General features: G+C 40.1%; 1 protein-coding gene across 7 annotated transcripts in view; it reads left to right on the top strand.

Moving 5' to 3' along the window:
- The first annotated feature begins 675 nt into the window (after nucleotides 1–675).
- RFFL (ring finger and FYVE like domain containing E3 ubiquitin protein ligase) overlaps nucleotides 676–17,557 on the top strand; it is a 54,772-nt gene continuing 37,890 nt past the window's right edge. For 3 of the 7 annotated variants that reach the window (XM_081330225.1, XM_081330221.1, XM_081330224.1), the window contains exon 1: nucleotides 1,232–1,462. In XM_081330225.1, coding sequence (XP_081186351.1) covers nucleotides 1,435–1,462 — 28 coding nt within the window. In that variant the 5' untranslated portion in view covers nucleotides 1,232–1,434. Of the gene's footprint in view, nucleotides 777–1,231; nucleotides 1,463–17,557 lie in introns of those variants that run through there. The other 4 variants (XM_081330227.1, XM_081330223.1, XM_081330226.1 and 1 more) reach the window with 2 other exon arrangements.

Here is a 17,557-nt window from a genome sequence, read left to right as displayed (position 1 = left end):
ACTGGCTCCAGTGCCAGATTCCTGCCTGTCAGTGATCTATTGCCTTTAAGAAAATATTGCGTTTTATAAGTGGAGATGGGTTTCTCAGACTCCAGATTAGAAGGCTGTTGAAAGGAGGGTGGTGGGGCAGATGAAAGGCTTTTTAAAAAATTTTATCAACTTATTTCAGATTTGTCCTTTTACTTTTCCCAAGAAAATATGGTCACTGTATCTACAACCTGCATTGCAATATACAGCTATTTCTGGAATTTGAAATACACAGGAATGTGCACAGCCACGTCCATCATTTTTCAATATTCAATAATTTAGCAAACAATGGGACTTTCTTGGTTTATCCCTCAAAGCAATATTGGAATTCAACATTGAACTGAATTATCGTTTGTCAACTTTTTCCTCCACGCCGAGTCAACAATCATTTCCACCGCCCGGGAAGCCTCTCTAGCTTTTATCTCGCGTCCCTCTCTATGGCCTGAGCCGCTCAGCTTCGCTCCCCTTCCTTGCGAAACCTCAACCATAGATAAAAAGCGACAATCTCGAGCGCAGCTTCGCTCTTTAGCTCCACGCCACCGTTGGCCCCGCCTCCTCGTTGCCAAAGCAGCGAGACAGCAGCCAAAGAGGCTGGGCGGCCGGGTGGTTCTTTCTTCTGGCCCCTCCCACTTACTCCATCTAGCCGAGGCAGTTGGAGCCTGGCCTTCGCGAGAGGAGGAGGAGGAGGAGGAGGAGGAGGCGCCGCTGTGTCGCCAAGGTCGGGAGTGGAGCGTTCTCGGTGGTGAAATGTAAGGAAGGAGAGTTAGAAAGCCGGTCAAGAAATGGTAGAGAAGTGAAAAGAAAATCTCCTTCGTTACTGCCTTTAGAACAGGGGTCGGCAACCTCGGCTCTTTTATGACTCGTGGACTTCAACTCCCAGAATTCCTGAGCCAGCATAGCTGGCTCAGGAATTCTGGGAGTTGAAGTCCACGAGTCATAAAAGAGCCGAGGTTGCCTACCCCTGCTTTAGAAGGACGCTGCTTTTTTGGGGTGGTGGTTGGGTATGTAAGGAATGGAGTGTGGAGGAAGATGTAGGAAGCTGAAATATGATAGAAGCCGTGAGCTAGTAGTGTAAGTCCTGTTGAATTCGGGAAAATATACTTCGGAGTACATACATTTTGAAGGAGGTGATGCGTCTTCCTTGAGGTTTGGCTTGGCTTTTTCCTCAGCCCCAGCTAATTTTCTCCAATCTGTTGCTCTCCAGGTGTGTTGAGTTGTAGTCCAGCTGCCGCAGCCATACAAGTTACGGACGGTTGAATAGTTGTAGTTTAGCTCACCAGGAAGGCAATCGGGCTGAGAAAGTTTATTCTCTTGGAAATGTTTCTCCTCTCCTCGGAAAACAAAATACACTTCTTGACTGTGAGAGTGGATCAATAGCAAAGGCGGTGAAAGCCCAGCAAGCAAGGCATGAGCTGTGTGACTCAGGCTACTTGTGGTAATAAAGCTTTATTTTTTTTTATGAAAGCTAAAATGTTGAAAAACATAACATGATGAACAGGGCTGCAAGTATATTTATTTATACTTCCAGCCCTACATTGTGCTATTCTCCATATGGGCTGGGTTTATAACAGCCAAGCTGGCTGGGAAAGCCTGTGTGGCAGCTGGACAACACCAGGCTGGGAAGGGTTGGTATGCACTGCCTTCCAGCTGATGTCATCTCTGGTAACCGAGAAGGAAGGTCCCTAAGATCCCGTGCAAGGCTAGCTTCTGTTTACTGTGCTGGCAATCAAGTTGAGACTTTTTTTTTGCACTGTTCATTTGCATGATGCTTCCCAGTACAGTGAAAAAATAACTTTTGAAAATATTTTCTGGATTGGCAATTAGTTGGATTGCAGATAAAATTGTGTCATATTTTATAGTTAATAGTAAAAATAATAGGGAAATAATAGTTAAATCCTTCAACTGCTTTCTTATCTGCTCCTGCATCCAGCCTAAGCTGCTTCTTGATTTCAAAATCTTCATGACTCTTAAGCTCATCTTATCTTGTTCATTTCTTTTCTTCTACAGTTCAAAGGTTTCCCTTCTTTTCAGGAGATTTGCCTTTTCCAGCATGACTGCCTCTGTGCTTGGAATTGTCCCTGTGAACAGTTGTATCATACTACTGCTAGTTTTCAAAATTAATGTTTTCCATGATGCTTTCGACACAATATATATCTTACTTCCAGTGTAAACCAGTAATTAACCCCCATCCCCATTGTGCATAGATGAAACAAATTGGTGTGGTTAAGGACCTGGGAAACTGAGGTTTCAGAGTCCGTCCTTCACTAATGGAAACTTATTGGGTGACTCTGAGCTAGTCATAGACTTGCAGCCCAACCTACCGTACCTCACAGGATTATGGAGATAAAATGGAGAGCCTTGTGTAAGCCACCTTGAGTTTTTGGATGAAATATGAGATACAAATCTAACAAAATAAATATTTTTCTAATTTATATAACCTCACTTTCCTTTGTTTTCATAAGCCAAAGGTTTTGGGGACTTTGGATTTTAAGGGGCAAATTTTGCTCCATGATAGGGACGCGGTGGCTCAGTGGGTTAGGACGCTGAGCTTGTCGATCAGAAGGTCAGCAGTTTGGCGGGTCGAATCCTGAGTGCCACGTAACAGAGTGAGCGCCTGTTACTTGTCCCAGCTTCTGCCAACCTAGCAGTTCGAAAGCACGTAAAAATGCAAGTAGAATAATAGGGACCACTACAGTGGGAAGGTAACAGCATTCTGTGCGCCTTTGGCGTCTAGTCATGTTGGCCACATGACCACGGAGACGTCCTCGGACAAGCGCTGGCTCTTCGGCTTTGAAACGGAGATGAGCACCGGCCCCTAGAGTTGGAAACGACTAGCATGCATGTGTGGGGGAACCTTTACCTTTGCTCCATGAATTATCCCCCAGCTAAACTAAATGACCCAAAGAGTTTCCTTGTGAATGAAATGAAGGACTAACATTTTTGCAATGCTTCTTCATTTTGCCACTTAAAATTCTCATTCTTCAAAAAACAAAAAACCCAACTCCCCACAAAACCCTGAAACCCAGATCAAATGGCTTGTTCTTTCTGGAGGGAGCTCTATAGGGTCTCAAAGTAGCTGGTGGAACCTGAGGTTATCAATCAAATACTATTGCTACATGCTTGCTCTACCTTAATTAAAATATATAGATTAATACTTAAAACTTCATTCTCCAAATTGCCCCAAATCCATTGCAACTTTATGATAGATCATATCTCCTGTTAGCTCTAGGCACTTTGACCAATTGTGAATGGTCGACATACATATCCAAAATACATGGAAGATAGTATGTTGGGAGAAAAATGCTCTCCTCCTACTCATAGTTTCTTAGAACAATATGAAGTGATTTGTATTGTTTTTTTCTGGGATATCATCTCTACTTTGCAGTGCAGAGCTGTTTTCCTTGCAGTTGAATACTATACATTTCAAACTGATATGTATTAAATAGCACACCGTATAATTTGATATGTGGATTGCTCTCAGACTTGTGAAGTAACACAAACCTTTTCTTCCCTATTTTCTGTCTGACGTAAGTAAGGAACAAGAGGAAATTGCTTAAATTTCAACATTCTCCTGAACTGTGTTATCATTTAGAAAAATAATAGAATAACAGAGATGGAAGGGACCTTGGAGGTCTTCCAGTCCAACCCCTGCTCAAGCAGGAAACCCTATACCATTTCAGACAAATGGTTTTCCAATCTCTTCTTAAAAACCTCCAGTGTTGGAGCACCCACAACTTCTGGAGACAAGTCATTCCGCTGATTAATTGTTCTAACTCTCAGGAAATTTCTCCTTAGTTCTAGATTGCTTTTCTCGATTAGTTTTTATCCATTGCTTCGTCCTGCCTTCAGGTGGTTTGGAGAATAAGGTGACCTCCTCTTCTTTGTGCCAGCCCTTTAGATGTTGGCATGTGGCTATCATGTCACCTCTAGTCCTTCTTTTCATTAAACTAGACATAACCCAATTCCTGAAATCGTTCTTCATATGTTTTAGCCTCCAGTCCCATAATCATCTTTGTTGCTCTTCTCTGCACTCTTTCTAGAGCTGAACATTTTTTTCATATTGTGGTGACAAAAACTGGATGCTTTATTCTTACCAAGGCATTATAAAGTATTACTAACACTTCAGGTGATCTTGATTCTATCTCTCTAGGACTGTGTTGGCTTTTTTTTTTGGCAGCTGCAGCACATTGCTGGCTCATAGTTAAGTGATTGTCACTAGGACTCCAAAATCCCTCTCACAGTTACTACTATTGAGTCACCTATTTTGTATCTGTGCATTGGTTTTTCTTACTTAAAGAAGTGTACTTTTCTCACCATTGAATTTCATTTTGTCAGATAGGACCCAGTGTTTCAATCTGTCAAGATCCTTCTGTATCTTGCTCCTATCTTCTGGAGTGTTGGCTATTTTTGCCAACTTAGTTTTGCCTGCAAATTTGATGAGTTCCCCTTCTAACACCTTGTCTAAATTGGGGGTTCCCAACCCCCAGTCCATGGACTGGCACCGGTCTGTGGCATGCCAGAAACTGGTTCATGCAAACAAAGTCCCATCCCTGGGATGCAAGCAACACACAAAACCACACCCCCTCAAGTCCACAGAAAAACCTATCTCCACAGAACCAGTCCCTGGTGCTCAAAAGGTTGGGGGCCATTGGTCTAAATCATTGATGAAGATATTGAAGAATGCTGGGCCTAAGACAGAGCCTTTGGGTACCCTACTGAATACTTCCCTCCATGTAGATGCAGTTCCATTAAGGACTACATGTTGATTGCAGTTGGTTAGCCAATTATAAATCCATCTGGTGGTGATGCTAATCTAACCCACATTTTTCTATTTTATCAAGTAGTAGGTTGTGGTCTATCAAGTATCTTACTGAAGTTCAAATAAATTATATCCACAGCATTTTGCTTGTTTGCTAAATTTGTCTCTATGTCAAAAGATTTGTCTGGCATGGTCTATTTTTGACAAACCCATGTTGGCTTTTAGTTATGACTTTGTTTGCCTTTAGGTGTTTGCAGATTCGTTGCTTGATTATCTTTTCCAGAATCTTATTTATTTATTTTATTTATTTTATTTATTTTTATTACATTTATATCCCGCCCTTTATTTTATTACATTTATATACCGCCCTTTCCCTGAGGACTCAGGGCGGTTTACAGGGAATTAAAAACCAAAAATACAAAAGTTAAAACCAGTTTAAAAAAGATTAAATTTAACCCTGTGCAACTAAAACCCCAGTTAAAATAAATTAATCCTCAGCCTGGGCCAGAGAGCTCGAAGAGCCAGGTCTTCAGGCCCCGGCGGAATCAATATTCCCAGATATTCATGTCAGGCTGATAGGTCTGTAGTTCCCTGGATCCATTTCCCCCCTTTTTTGAATATGGGAACTACATCAGCCTTTTTCTGGTCATCTGTAGTTCTCCAGTGCTCCAGGATCTTTGAAAGATATAGTTCAGTGGTTCTGAGTCACGTTGGCCAGTTTCTTCAGAATCTTGGGGTATAATCCATCACGTCCTGGTGATTTGAACTCATCTAGAGTGGAAAGGTGTTTTGATGTTTTCTTGTTTATCCCAAGTAAACAGTTTAGAAAACAATATATTAACTCCAGTTGAGATCCAAATTGATCTTTGAGATAATCTAAACTGGCTTTGTGATGGTTTTGTTGGAAGATGTTGCATGGGGTAACAGGAAATGTACACATTCCATGAATCAACTTGACTTGTACACTCTTCTTGGGTGTAATGAGATCTTGATAAAAATGTAGCCAGTATTGCATGGTGACTTGTGATAATCAGTAATGTAATTACTCAGAAGAAACAATCCACAGAGGTAGTTGCTATTTCTCAAGGCTCTAGAATATTGTGATGTCATACAAACTAGTAGACTTGGTGCAAAACAAAACACTGAAGCATCAAAGATCTTCGCTGTTTACCACATATGTATGAAAAGTATGATTTTTTTTTAAAAAAAGAATACAGATCCTGCAACATTTTTAAAAGTCTGATTTATATAGCTGGATTGTCAAACTTAAGGAAATTATTTTTAAAATGACATAATCTTTCAGACATAGGAAAGTTATGTTAATTTGTGGTAGCACTTTTTCAGACTAACAAATTTTATTGAAAGGAATAAACTTTCATAACTGTAGCTCACTTCATTGAATGAAAACTAACACCTTTTAATAAAATTCATGTGGAAAACACTACCAGTCTTTTGATTTATAACATTTTAAAATAATCTAAGTGATTAGGCATGCTTTTTCCAATTTTCTGTCTTGAAATGCATTGAAATGCTTCTTGAAATAGCCAGAGCTCTCTAAGGATAATGGTAGTTGTAGTGCATCACATTTATAGGATGCTCAGTTGGGGAAAGTTGTGTTACAGGAATGTGGAAACTGTCACTCCCTAGAGGACTGGGCTTGTTAGTCTCACAGCAAAAACAACAAATAATGTAGAGCTCTTGCATGAGTAGCACAATTATTTTTGTTGAAGCTTTTATGAATCATAATCTATAATGCATGAAAATTTATGCTACAAATTTGCATCACAGGGACAACACAAGTTTCAAGGCACCCGTGATATAGAATGTTTGTTTTAAACATTTTTTAAAATTAGATGGGCAAAATTTTGGGCATCAAATCTTTGAGGTAAAATAGCTAGATCTCACTTTACCATTTCTATTTTTTGTAGTAGAATATACCCCCCCCCCCTTAAACATTTGGCATTCCTGTCCTTGTTTACAGTCATGCATAGCATCTGTCCATTGTTGACCCTTGGGTTATGCAGTAAGAAATTTGTTATCTTTTAAGGTGTGAAAATTTTGTTTTTGTTTTTTAACTTCCAGGTTTTGTTGAGTTCCAGTTCTCATCCAACCAGCCTCCCAAGGCCAGTGATTATGAATATCTGGAGTTGTAGTTCAACAGTATCCAAGTGGTAGTACAATTTTCCTGCCCTCCCTTATATTGGGTGCACTAATGAACAAATTAATCAGTTTTAGATGCCTACACTAAAAAGTAGCTTAGCTTTTAAAATCCCTCTCTTTGTTAAAGGTTTGTGGAAGTTTGAAAAGAATTGGCGGCCCTGGTTTGCTTGATTAAATCAAATTAACAAGTAGCTGGATTTTCCTAGCAAACCAAGCCATAAACCATGATTTACAAGCAATAGTTGCTATGTCAGCCTTTCTAGCCTGAAGGTTCTCTATGTATATAAATCTCATCCCAGCCAGCCTAGTCTTTGCTGAAATTTCTAGGAGGCAGTCCATATATCTGGAGAGTGTCTAGGTTGGGGAACATTGGAGTAAGTTCACAGAATACATTAAGCATAAATCAATAATGACATTATTGCTTAGTGAATTATGGGAATGGACTTCTGTGTAACTAGTAGTGAAAGGCAGTTGGGTGCAGGAGCAGGATAGGTGAATTTAAAACACTAAAGTAGGTTCAACAACATCTAGTGCACAGACCCTTCCCACCTTAAAGATGTTTTTAATATGTTACCTATGCGACAAGATAATTTCTTCCATTTTTGTTTGTGATATTTTGGTGGAAAATGTTAAGGAAAAAATGATAACAAAATGTTACAGTATGGAATACATATGGTCAGAATGCTAAGTAACTATTTCATTACTTAGGTCAGGGCTTTTCAACCTTTTCACCGATTGTACCACTTTTACGATATGGCAACATCCGAGTACCACCAGTCACCTAGCAAGGTGTCAAAAACTTGATGACCAAAAAAAAAAAAGGAAAAAAGTGATGAAATATAGGTAGTCCTTAACTTAACAACAGTTTGCTTAGTGACTGTCTGAAATTACAATGGCACTGAAAAAAGTGCCCCCCAAGCCACAGCCGAGCAAGACACCTGCCTGCCTGCCGCGGCGGCACTCTTCCTCCTGTCCGAGGTTTTCACTGTTGTGAGCATTTCTGTTGAGGATTGGCAGTTGGGGTGGGGGGCTGTTTGGTTTTTATTCCCCTCCCTCTGCTGGGTGGTTGCAGCAGGTTTTGGTCACTTCACATGACCCTGGGACACTGTCACACTCATAAATATGAATCAGGTGCCAAGCATCTGAGTGTAAATCATAAGACCCTGGAGATGCTGCAACATTCCAGCTGATTGGCGCTTCTTCTGGGCTCAGAAGCACCAGGATCAGTGCCGAGCTCCAGCTGGAGCCTGGTGCTGATCCTGGCGTTTCCACTGAGCCGTGACAGCCCCGAAGAAGCACTGATCCTGGCGCTTTCGCTGAGCTGTGACAGCCCTGCAGCTCTAGCCGTCTCTTGCTCAGGCTTGTGCGGTGCTGCCACCGGTTCAGCTCATTCCCCTCCCCCGCTACCACTTTTCTAGGATGGTCATGTACCACAGGTGGTACCCGTACCACTGGTTGAAAAGCCCTGATTTAGGTGACTCCAGGCCATATATTAACCCCCTTTTCTGATGTTCTGTTTTTCTTTACCAAAATTACAATATTTAGGCCAACATGTTCCATCCTCATTTTACAGGTTTTTTTTTGCTATCTACGTAAGCCCCTCATTTCCACCTATATACTACTAAAATGTCCCTGGTTGTTGAAAAATTGTGTCATAGAGCACCATTTTTTGAATCAACATTCCTCAATGGACTAACATAAAGAATGCATCCAAAATGTAATTACTCCTATGAGATTGAAATTTTGCAAAGTTGTGGCCACTTCAGTGCTGCTGCAGTGCCGTGTGTCAATGCTATAAACGTTGGATGTTTCCTGCTCTGACAACTGATGAAAATCGCAGCCATTTTCTCTCTGCTTTTAACATGCTTTTTCTTCTGTTTAGAAATCAGGTGCAGAAGGGGGGGTTGGGATGAATGCTTGAGCTTAGCTAGCCATAATAAACACTGCTTTGAGGGAACCAAGGACAAACTGATAACGTTTTGGCTGGGAAAAAGCCTGCATTTCAGGCTAATTGGAGAACGTGATTTATGACTGCTTATGGGGGGTGGGAATTGCAATTTGTTGCTTTCTATCTGGGGGAAGGGAAACTAATTTTGGGGTTCAACTATGTAGTGCCGATACTTTGTTTCCTGAATAAAATGTTCTTTGAGGAAGAATTCTTGCCTTGAAGTTCTTTTGATGGGTTTCATGTATCGCAGACATGTCAAACTCGCGATGTCATGTAACATTGCACAACATATTGGGACGGTTTTGCCACTGCCCACAATGGCGTGGGCACGTCTTCCAGATGAAGCCAATGAAGCCAAGTCAATGGGGGAAGCCTGCAGGAAGTCAGAAGTCATTGTGGCACCCACTGCTTTTTTGCCTGTTTGTGGTCATTCTATTTCTCTGTTTAGGTAAGGAAATATCTCTAAAATGATGACCCAGTAAGTCAAAGATTGCCTAATGTCTTCTAATTTGTTTACCTCTCATCTGCTTCTTTAATTATTTCTGTTTATAAAAGTTACATAGTTATAGCACTAGGGCTGAATACCTTCTATATATCGTTTTCTTTCTTTGTTCCTTTTCCCATTCCCCACAAAAAGTACACACATGTACATTTGTGTTTCCCAATTGTATTTTTGGAAGTCCTTTGGTTCACTAGAGCACCAACAGTTTTTCTTCTTGAGTGTAAATCTGTTTTCACTACTTAACCAACATTGTGGGCTTCTGAGTTTTGTTACTGATAGTGTGTCACATACTTCACTTTCCTTGAGGATTCTGAAGCACTCCGGTGCAGTGGTTATTAGATTACCTTTCCTTTAGAAAAAGATATTGCAAGTTTACAGAATGCTGAAATATTTGGTGTACTTAAGAATTTATGGATAACAGGTACAGACCAGCACATTCAGTTCTTTGTCTCTTATTCTCTGATGCAGCTATTAACAAGCCCAAGGCTCTGGACAGCTATTACCTCAAGGCAACTTGCATATACATAGATGGGATACCCCTAACAATGGGAATGTTGATACCAGGGCTTTTTTTTTTCCTCATAGAACGCTCAGAACGGAGTTCCGGCACCTTTTTGGGATGGAACCTTGTAGGGTAGGCAAGGGTTATATGACGTGTGAGTTCTGGCACCTTTTTCTTTTACAAAAAAAGCACTGGTTGATACTGTATAATGCAGGGGTGTCAAACTCAATTTCATTGAGGGCCGCATCAGCATTGCAGTTGCCCTCAGGGGGCCGGGTGGGTATGGCCAGGGTGGGCGTGGCCTACTGCATGGGCATAGCTAGAGTGCGTATGGCCTACTGGGTGGGCGTGGCCAGCTCTACATCGTTCGCATCAAGGGTGCCTATGGGGGCCTGGGCAGGAGTGGGACAGATCTGAGGGTCTCTGGCAGAAGGAGGGTCTCTGGGCCAGGGCCAAGGCAGTGGGGGCCGTTCCCTCACTGTTTCCAGGATGGCTTCGCGGGCCACATGAAACCACTTTGTGGGCCGGATCCGGTCCCCGGGCCTTGTGTTTGACATGTCTGGTATAATGTAATGGGAGATGAATGGTACATCTGCACACACACTACTTAAATGAACAAACTGTTGAAGATTATAAGTGAAGTAAACAGTTTTGGACAAAGTTTTGTGCAGTCCTAAATTAAAGATCTGTGTAATTTTAGCTGATGAAATTTATCATAAAGTCCTTAAGGCAGAGGTGTCAAACTTGCTGTGTCACATGACGTCTTGTGATGTATCGCATCTTTTTTCCCCTTGCCAGAGCTGGGGTGGGCGTGGCTTCCATGTGTAGCATCCGGCCCGTGGGTCAGCAGTTTTAACACCCCTGCCTTAAGGGTTTCTGTTACATAGGTAGTTAACCAGAGATATTTTGGGGCCTTAAATAATTTTAAGCTCTGTTTTTTGCTTTACTAGCTAAAGGAGAATACAGAATAATTCTTGGTTTAGCCATGTTTTCTTCAATTCACATTGAATTTAATAGAATTTACTTTCTAATGAGTTCAAGGATAAAACTGTATTCTAATTGAGTTTAAAAAAATTATAAAGGACCTTAAATGATTCTCCTGATTACCTATTAGAGAGCACAGCCTTATAATGGTTTTGGAGGGGAAAAAATGGAAAAACTACTTGTGGTTATATGCAATTGATGCTATCAGTTGATCAGAGAAAGAGGTGTTGTATGTATATATGTGATAGTTGAAAATAATCCAAGTTTTCTTTTCAAGTGAAATCCCATTGTCTTGATATAATAGTTTTAAGAACCAAGACACTGGATAATGTAAGTAAGGAAAAAGCTGCTTATCTTACAGTTTCATCAGTGTTTCACAACCTACAATTAGTGCCTTGGTTGATATCTTTGGCTTGGCTATGAGGTGAGAATATTATCACCTTTATGCTTTGGGAAAGGTGTGTAATGTTGTTCCAGTGAAGATTGCAAAGTTTGTTCTTCCAATCTGCTAAAGTGTTTTGTGGATAATTCAAGGGGGAAAATCATAGGTTGATCCAATCTTAACTAGTAAGAAACCAGATACCAATCCGAATTGCTACTGATTCTAAGACAGCTCCTGCTTTCAACCTGTTTAGATAGCAAATATAGCTACTTCATTTTGCTTGTGCCTATCAGACGTTTTGGAAGAGAATTGTCTTTCCTATCCTGCTGCAGTTTGTAAGAATACCAGTGATAACTGCACAGTTTTCATTATTTGACTTCCTGGCTGAGGTTGCTGGGAATCAGCAGCATCTGGAGAGCCCCTAGTTCTGATGAAGCCACTGCTCCAGTTAGCCCAGGATTGTTTGCTTTAACTGCAGGACCAGCTAGCCCAGTTATTATTCTCTGCTTAATTATCAATTGACTTTTGACAAGTGTCATTAGAATTGGTCTAATTGAAATGGTGCCAAATAAATTTCCATTCCATATTGAGACATTGTAATTGTTCATCAAATCTTGCTGCAATTTCCATCTTTTATGATAACATAATTTATCTTGCACAATGTACTCCATGTACATTCATATCCTCTGGAGCTTTTTTCTTCCTCATAGAGCTGAGGCTCCAGAGGATATGAATATACATGGAGTGTATTATGTGGAGTGTTCACATTCCTAGGTTGGGAGGACTTGATTGTCAATGCTGGCTGGGGAATTCTGGGATTTGAAGCCATCCATCTTAAAGTCGTCAAAGTTACACTAGTTCATTCAGTCATATTTCTGTTAAGTGTAATATGACTGAAATTCTCAAAGAACAGGCTTAGCTAAGTTGCCTTATACTGGAAAAGTTTATGTAGTACAGCAAGCATAATAGTCCTAATAATAAATAAACAGTATGGTAGTACATGGTGGCAGGGGTTATATCTCCCTGCTTTTCTTGCAGATAGGCACAACTAAGAAATCATGGACAGCTCAATGGATAGTTTATAAACCAGGAAATCTAGCATCTTTTGAGAACAAGTCAAGAGTTTTTGATTCTGATAAAACACTAAACAAATCATAGATAGAGCTTCCATGGTTTATTAGCTGCATCTTCTTGTAAGAAGAATTGATTCAGTCAAAATAAGTACAGTTAAAGCAACCAGCATCAACATGCTGCTCATTAGCCTTATTACAATTTTTTGTATTCAGCAATTAGCTCACCTAGCTTTGGGAAATCAATAGAACATCCTAAAAAGACATATGTTAAGATATACATACTTTTGTATCATTCTAAGGAAACTCCATAGACATATCCATGTAAATTGTAGATTTCAAATGTGATTTTTTTTTTTTACATTTTAGCTCTGTGTGATACTCTCACTAACTGGCTGTGGAGAATCAAAGTTTAGACAAATGTCTTTTGCCCCACTACCTGGAGTGATTGATTTACAAGGCCATTTTTTAATACTGCACGTATTTATTTTGGTTTATTTTGGTTTTTGAGAATTAGGGCTATCATGCCGGATATGTAACATTGCTGATTAGCACTACTCAATAGCAGAAAGCATCCCTATTTTGAAAGCATATTTCTATACGGCAGAAATAATGTACGATCATTTGTTTTAGTAGTTGATGCAACATTTGTGGGTTACTCCTCTAGGATGAGGCAGCCTTTTACATTGCCTATATATTGCTTTTCTCACCTCCTTAAAAACATTTATGGGATTTGACTTCCGGTGGCGGCGCGGCGCCGAAGATAGCCGTTTCGGGCTGTCCGCTTCACAGCTGAGTTTTTCCACCTAAAACAGCGCCGATCAGCTGTTTAGGTGGATTTGAAGCCCCCTCCTCGGGAGAAGAGGAGGGGGTGAGGCCCCAGGTAGGGGTTGAGTTCTCCGGGGCCGCCTGAGCTGAAAGCTTGGGCGGCTGAAGGATTGAACTCCCCCGTAGCCTGGGTTGCTCCCAGCTGTTTAGCGTCTCTGCTCCGGGATTTTTGGAGCGGAGCCAGGCGTTTGCGACCACCCCTGCCAGAAGGAAAGACTTTGGAGTAAAAGGAGCAGGCAGAGCGGTACAGGAGGTTAAGGTGAAGAGGACTTTTATTCTTACTCTCTAGCTTAATGGACTTTATAAACTTAAAGTGAAAGTGCGCAACAAGTGAAAGTGAAGAAAGATGGCGGCTAAATCTTCCTCTAAAGTTCTTCGGAGTGCGGAAACTTCCCCGGTGCAACAGACATCGTTGCAAGCTCTGCTTCCTCCTGCACCTCCTGTGGCATTGACGCTTAAGGACTTACAAGATGCCTTTGCAAAGCAATCCCAGGTAATGTCAGAAATGCTGGATGATAAGATGGTAAAGTTGGAGGAGAAAATGGAGAAATTGGAGGAGAGGATGGAAGAGAAGCTTAACGAGAAGTTTAGTGCAATGAGGGTAGACATCTTGTCTACAGTGGAAAGCGTGGCTGAATGTGTGCAATGTTTGGAAGAAAAAATGGAGGATCTTAGTCAAAAGAACACTATATTAGAAGTAAAGGTACTGGAGAATGAAAATTTAAGGGATAAAATGGACGGAGAATTGAGTCTTGTCCAGTATCATCAGATGCAGTATGCTATTAGAATCAGGGGCTTAAAAGAGAATCCTAAAGAAGACCTAAAGCAGCTGATTTCTGAGGCTTTGGAAGCAGTATTGGGCCAGCCAGCATCTGAAATAGAGGGATGTATGGATAAAGTTTTTCGTGTAAATTCATGGATTGCAAGGCAGAGGAAGTTACCTAGAGATGTGGTGGTCTATTTTACAAAGAGAGCAACTAGAGATGAAGTTATTCAAGCTGCTTATGATACTAAAGTTGTGGTTGCTGAGCAAGAAGTGCTGGTTCTAAAAGAAATTCCTCCAAAGATTTTAAGGAGAAGGAAGGATTTTGCATTTCTCGTACAGGAACTTAAGCAACGTGATATTAAGTTTAGATGGGAGATTCCAGTTGGATTGGTGGTGATGCACGAAGGTAAAAGATATCGTCTGGTTACTGTGATTCAGGCGTGTGATTTCTACAACAATGTTTTAAAAGCAACCCCTCTATCACTCCTGGAAGCTGCAAAGGGATCTGGAGAGGGAAAACCTCAAGAGGCTGAAGGTGGACAGACAGAGGAGAATGGTGCTGGAGGGGATCAAATTACAGCTTCATTGGCGGCTGCTGGAGAGCAGAGGTTGACGCGCGCCGCTGTAAAACGAGCAAGACAAGTACAAGAGTAAGACCAGCAGAAGTTTATGGAACTCTTAAAGCGTACTTATAGTGAAGCTGTGGGAGGAGCGCGGCCCAAAGAAAATATAGGGGCTATTAAAGATGTGCTCCAAAAGCTTCGGGATGCCACGCATGGCGACTAAATTCCTAACCTGGAATGTCAATGGATTAAACTCACCACAGAAGAGAAAGAAAGTTTTTCAATATTTAAAACAATTTAAGATTGATGTTATATGTTTGCAAGAAACGCATATTAGGGTTATGGACCAAAAGTATTTATCGAACTCAAGGTTGGGCACGCAATTTGTTGCTTCTGCGATGAATAAGAAAAATGGAGTGGTTGTCTACGTTAAAAGTACTCTAACAGCGGAATTAATTGAAGTAGATAAGCAAGGAAGATATGTCATGATAGATTTGTTGTTAGAAGGTAAAAAAACGCTTTTAGTTGGACTGTATGCTCCTAATCAACAACAAGCTGATTTTTTTAGTTCACTTCATACAAAGCTTACTCAATTGGATTACAAATCGTTTATTTTTATGGGGGACTGGAATGGTGTATTGGATGTACAGATGGACAAGGCTGGTTCTTTTAAGCGTGCTCCGAGTCATGCCAGATTGCCTAAATCTTTTTTTGAAATGAAGGACGACTTGGAATTGAGAGATATTTGGCGTGACATACACCTACATGAAAAGGATTATACTTTTTTTCTGACAGACATCAATCTTTTTCTAGGATTGATTTTATTTTTCTGACTAATGATTTTTTTTCTAGGATTAAGAAGGTAAAGATTTGTGCAAGGACTATTTCGGACCATAGTCCAGTTTGGTTAGAGATCAATAAGGACAATAGGGATAGGCGCTCGTGGCGCGTAAATGAGAATTTGTTTAGAAATCAGAGAAATGTGGAAGAATGTAAGCAGCGGATGAAGGATTTTTTTGAAATTAATATGAATAAGGATACTTCTATGGACATGGTTTGGGATGCTAGCAAGGCCTACATGAGAGGGGTGTTGATATATATGAATAATAAATACAGACGTACTTTGGAAGCCAGAAGGAAAGAACTGGAGAATGAAATTAGGGAAAAAGAAAAGGTCTTAATTTTGAACCCATCGGATATGAAGACTAAGGAGGTTATTAAGCTATTAAGAGGACAATTCGATAAATTGATGGCTGATCAAGTGGCAACCAACTTGCGGTTTGCTAGGCATAATACTTTTTGCAATGCTAATAAGCCAGGTAGATGGCTAGCTTATAGACTAAGGAAAAAGCAAAGGGCTTCTAATATAGATAAAATTGAACATAAGGGAAAGGTTGTGTTTCAACAGGATCTTATTAAGGAAGCCTTTGTGGATTTTTATTCTAAATTATATGCTAAGGAAAAGATTAATGAAAAAGACATTGATGTATATTTGGAGAATGCTAGCATCCCGGTTCTTATGCAAGCACAAAAAGAGGAGATTAACCAGTTGATAACAGAAGAAGAAATTCTTATAGCAATTAAGGAATTGAAGTTGGATAAAGCGCCAGGTACGGATGGTTTGACTGCGGTTTACTATAAAAATTTACAAATGGAGTTGATAAAGCCGTTAAAGGAACTGTTTCAGACAATTCAGAGAGGGGGAAAGGTGCCTCCGTCTTGGAGAACTGCTTTTATCTCTTTGATTCCGAAGGAAGATCAAGATGCTACTCAAGTTAAAAACTATAGACCGATATCACTTTTAAATACAGATTATAAAATATTTGCTAAGGTGTTGGCTAACAGTTTGATGAGGGTTCTGCAACAGGTGATTCATGGGGATCAAACTGGGTTTATTAGTGGTAGGCAAATGAAAAATAATGTGAGGCATATAGTTGATGTGTAGAGTTTTTGGAAAGGAACAACCAGATCCCTGCGGCGCTAATTTTTTTAGATGCTGAAAAAGCTTTTGATCAATTGAATTGGCAATTTTTGATGAAAGTTTTAGATAAAATGAATTTTGGGGATAAATTTTTGCAACCAATTAGGGCATTATATCAAAAACAAACTGCCCGAATAATAGTTAACAATAGTTTGACTGAAGCATGTAATATAGAGAAGGGCACAAGGCAAGGGTGTCCGTTATCGCCTTTACTATTTGTGTTAACATTGGAGATATTATTAGTAAAAATACGGAGTTCGGAAAGAATTAAGGGTATACAAATTAGAGATCAGGATTATAGATTGAGGGCGTTCGCAGACGATCTGGTTGTTACAGTGACCCAGCCAGAAAATTCTGTTGTGGACCTGATGGAGATAATAATGCAATATGGGAGGGTTTCTGGATTTAAAGTTAATGCACAAAAAACTAAAATTCTGGCTAAAAATATGACAGTATCGCAAAGGCTCTTTTAGAAGGATTAACTGGATTTGAGATTGCTAAAAGGGTCAAATATTTGGGGGTGTTTTTGTCACCCTCTAATACAAAGTTATATAAAAATAACTATGAAAAACTATGGGGTAAAATTCAAAAAGAAATGGAGAGTTGGGAAAAATTGCAATTGTCTTTGTTGGGAAGAATCGCAGCAGTGAAAATGAATGTCCTGCCTAAATTTTTATTCTTATTTCAAATGATACCGGTTCTTAAGAAAGATTCTAATTTGGAAGAATGGCAACGGGGTATCAATAAATTTGTTTGGTCAGGGAAAAGGCCACGAGTTAAACTTAAGATTATGCAGGATACTCATGAAAGAGGTGGTCTTAAAATGCCCAATCTTAAATTATATTATGAAGCTGCTGCGTTAGCAGGGATAAGTGATTGGATTAATTTGACACAAGAGAGATTATTAAATCTTGAGGGCCACGACTTGTTATTTGGCTGGCATGCATATTTGTTGTATGATAAGAAGGTAGATAATGTGTTTAAAGTGCATATTTTAAGACAGGCATTGTTGAGAGTTTGGAAGAAGTATAGATACAAGTTAGACTGTAAGATACCATTGTGGGCAATTCCAAAACACGCAATAG

Source organism: Vipera berus (assembly GCF_964194415.1).
Source record: "Vipera berus genome assembly, chromosome: 1".
NCBI lineage: Eukaryota > Metazoa > Chordata > Lepidosauria > Squamata > Viperidae > Vipera > Vipera berus.
Note: the sequence above shows the minus strand (reverse complement) of the source record. Positions and strands in the feature narration are given on the sequence as shown.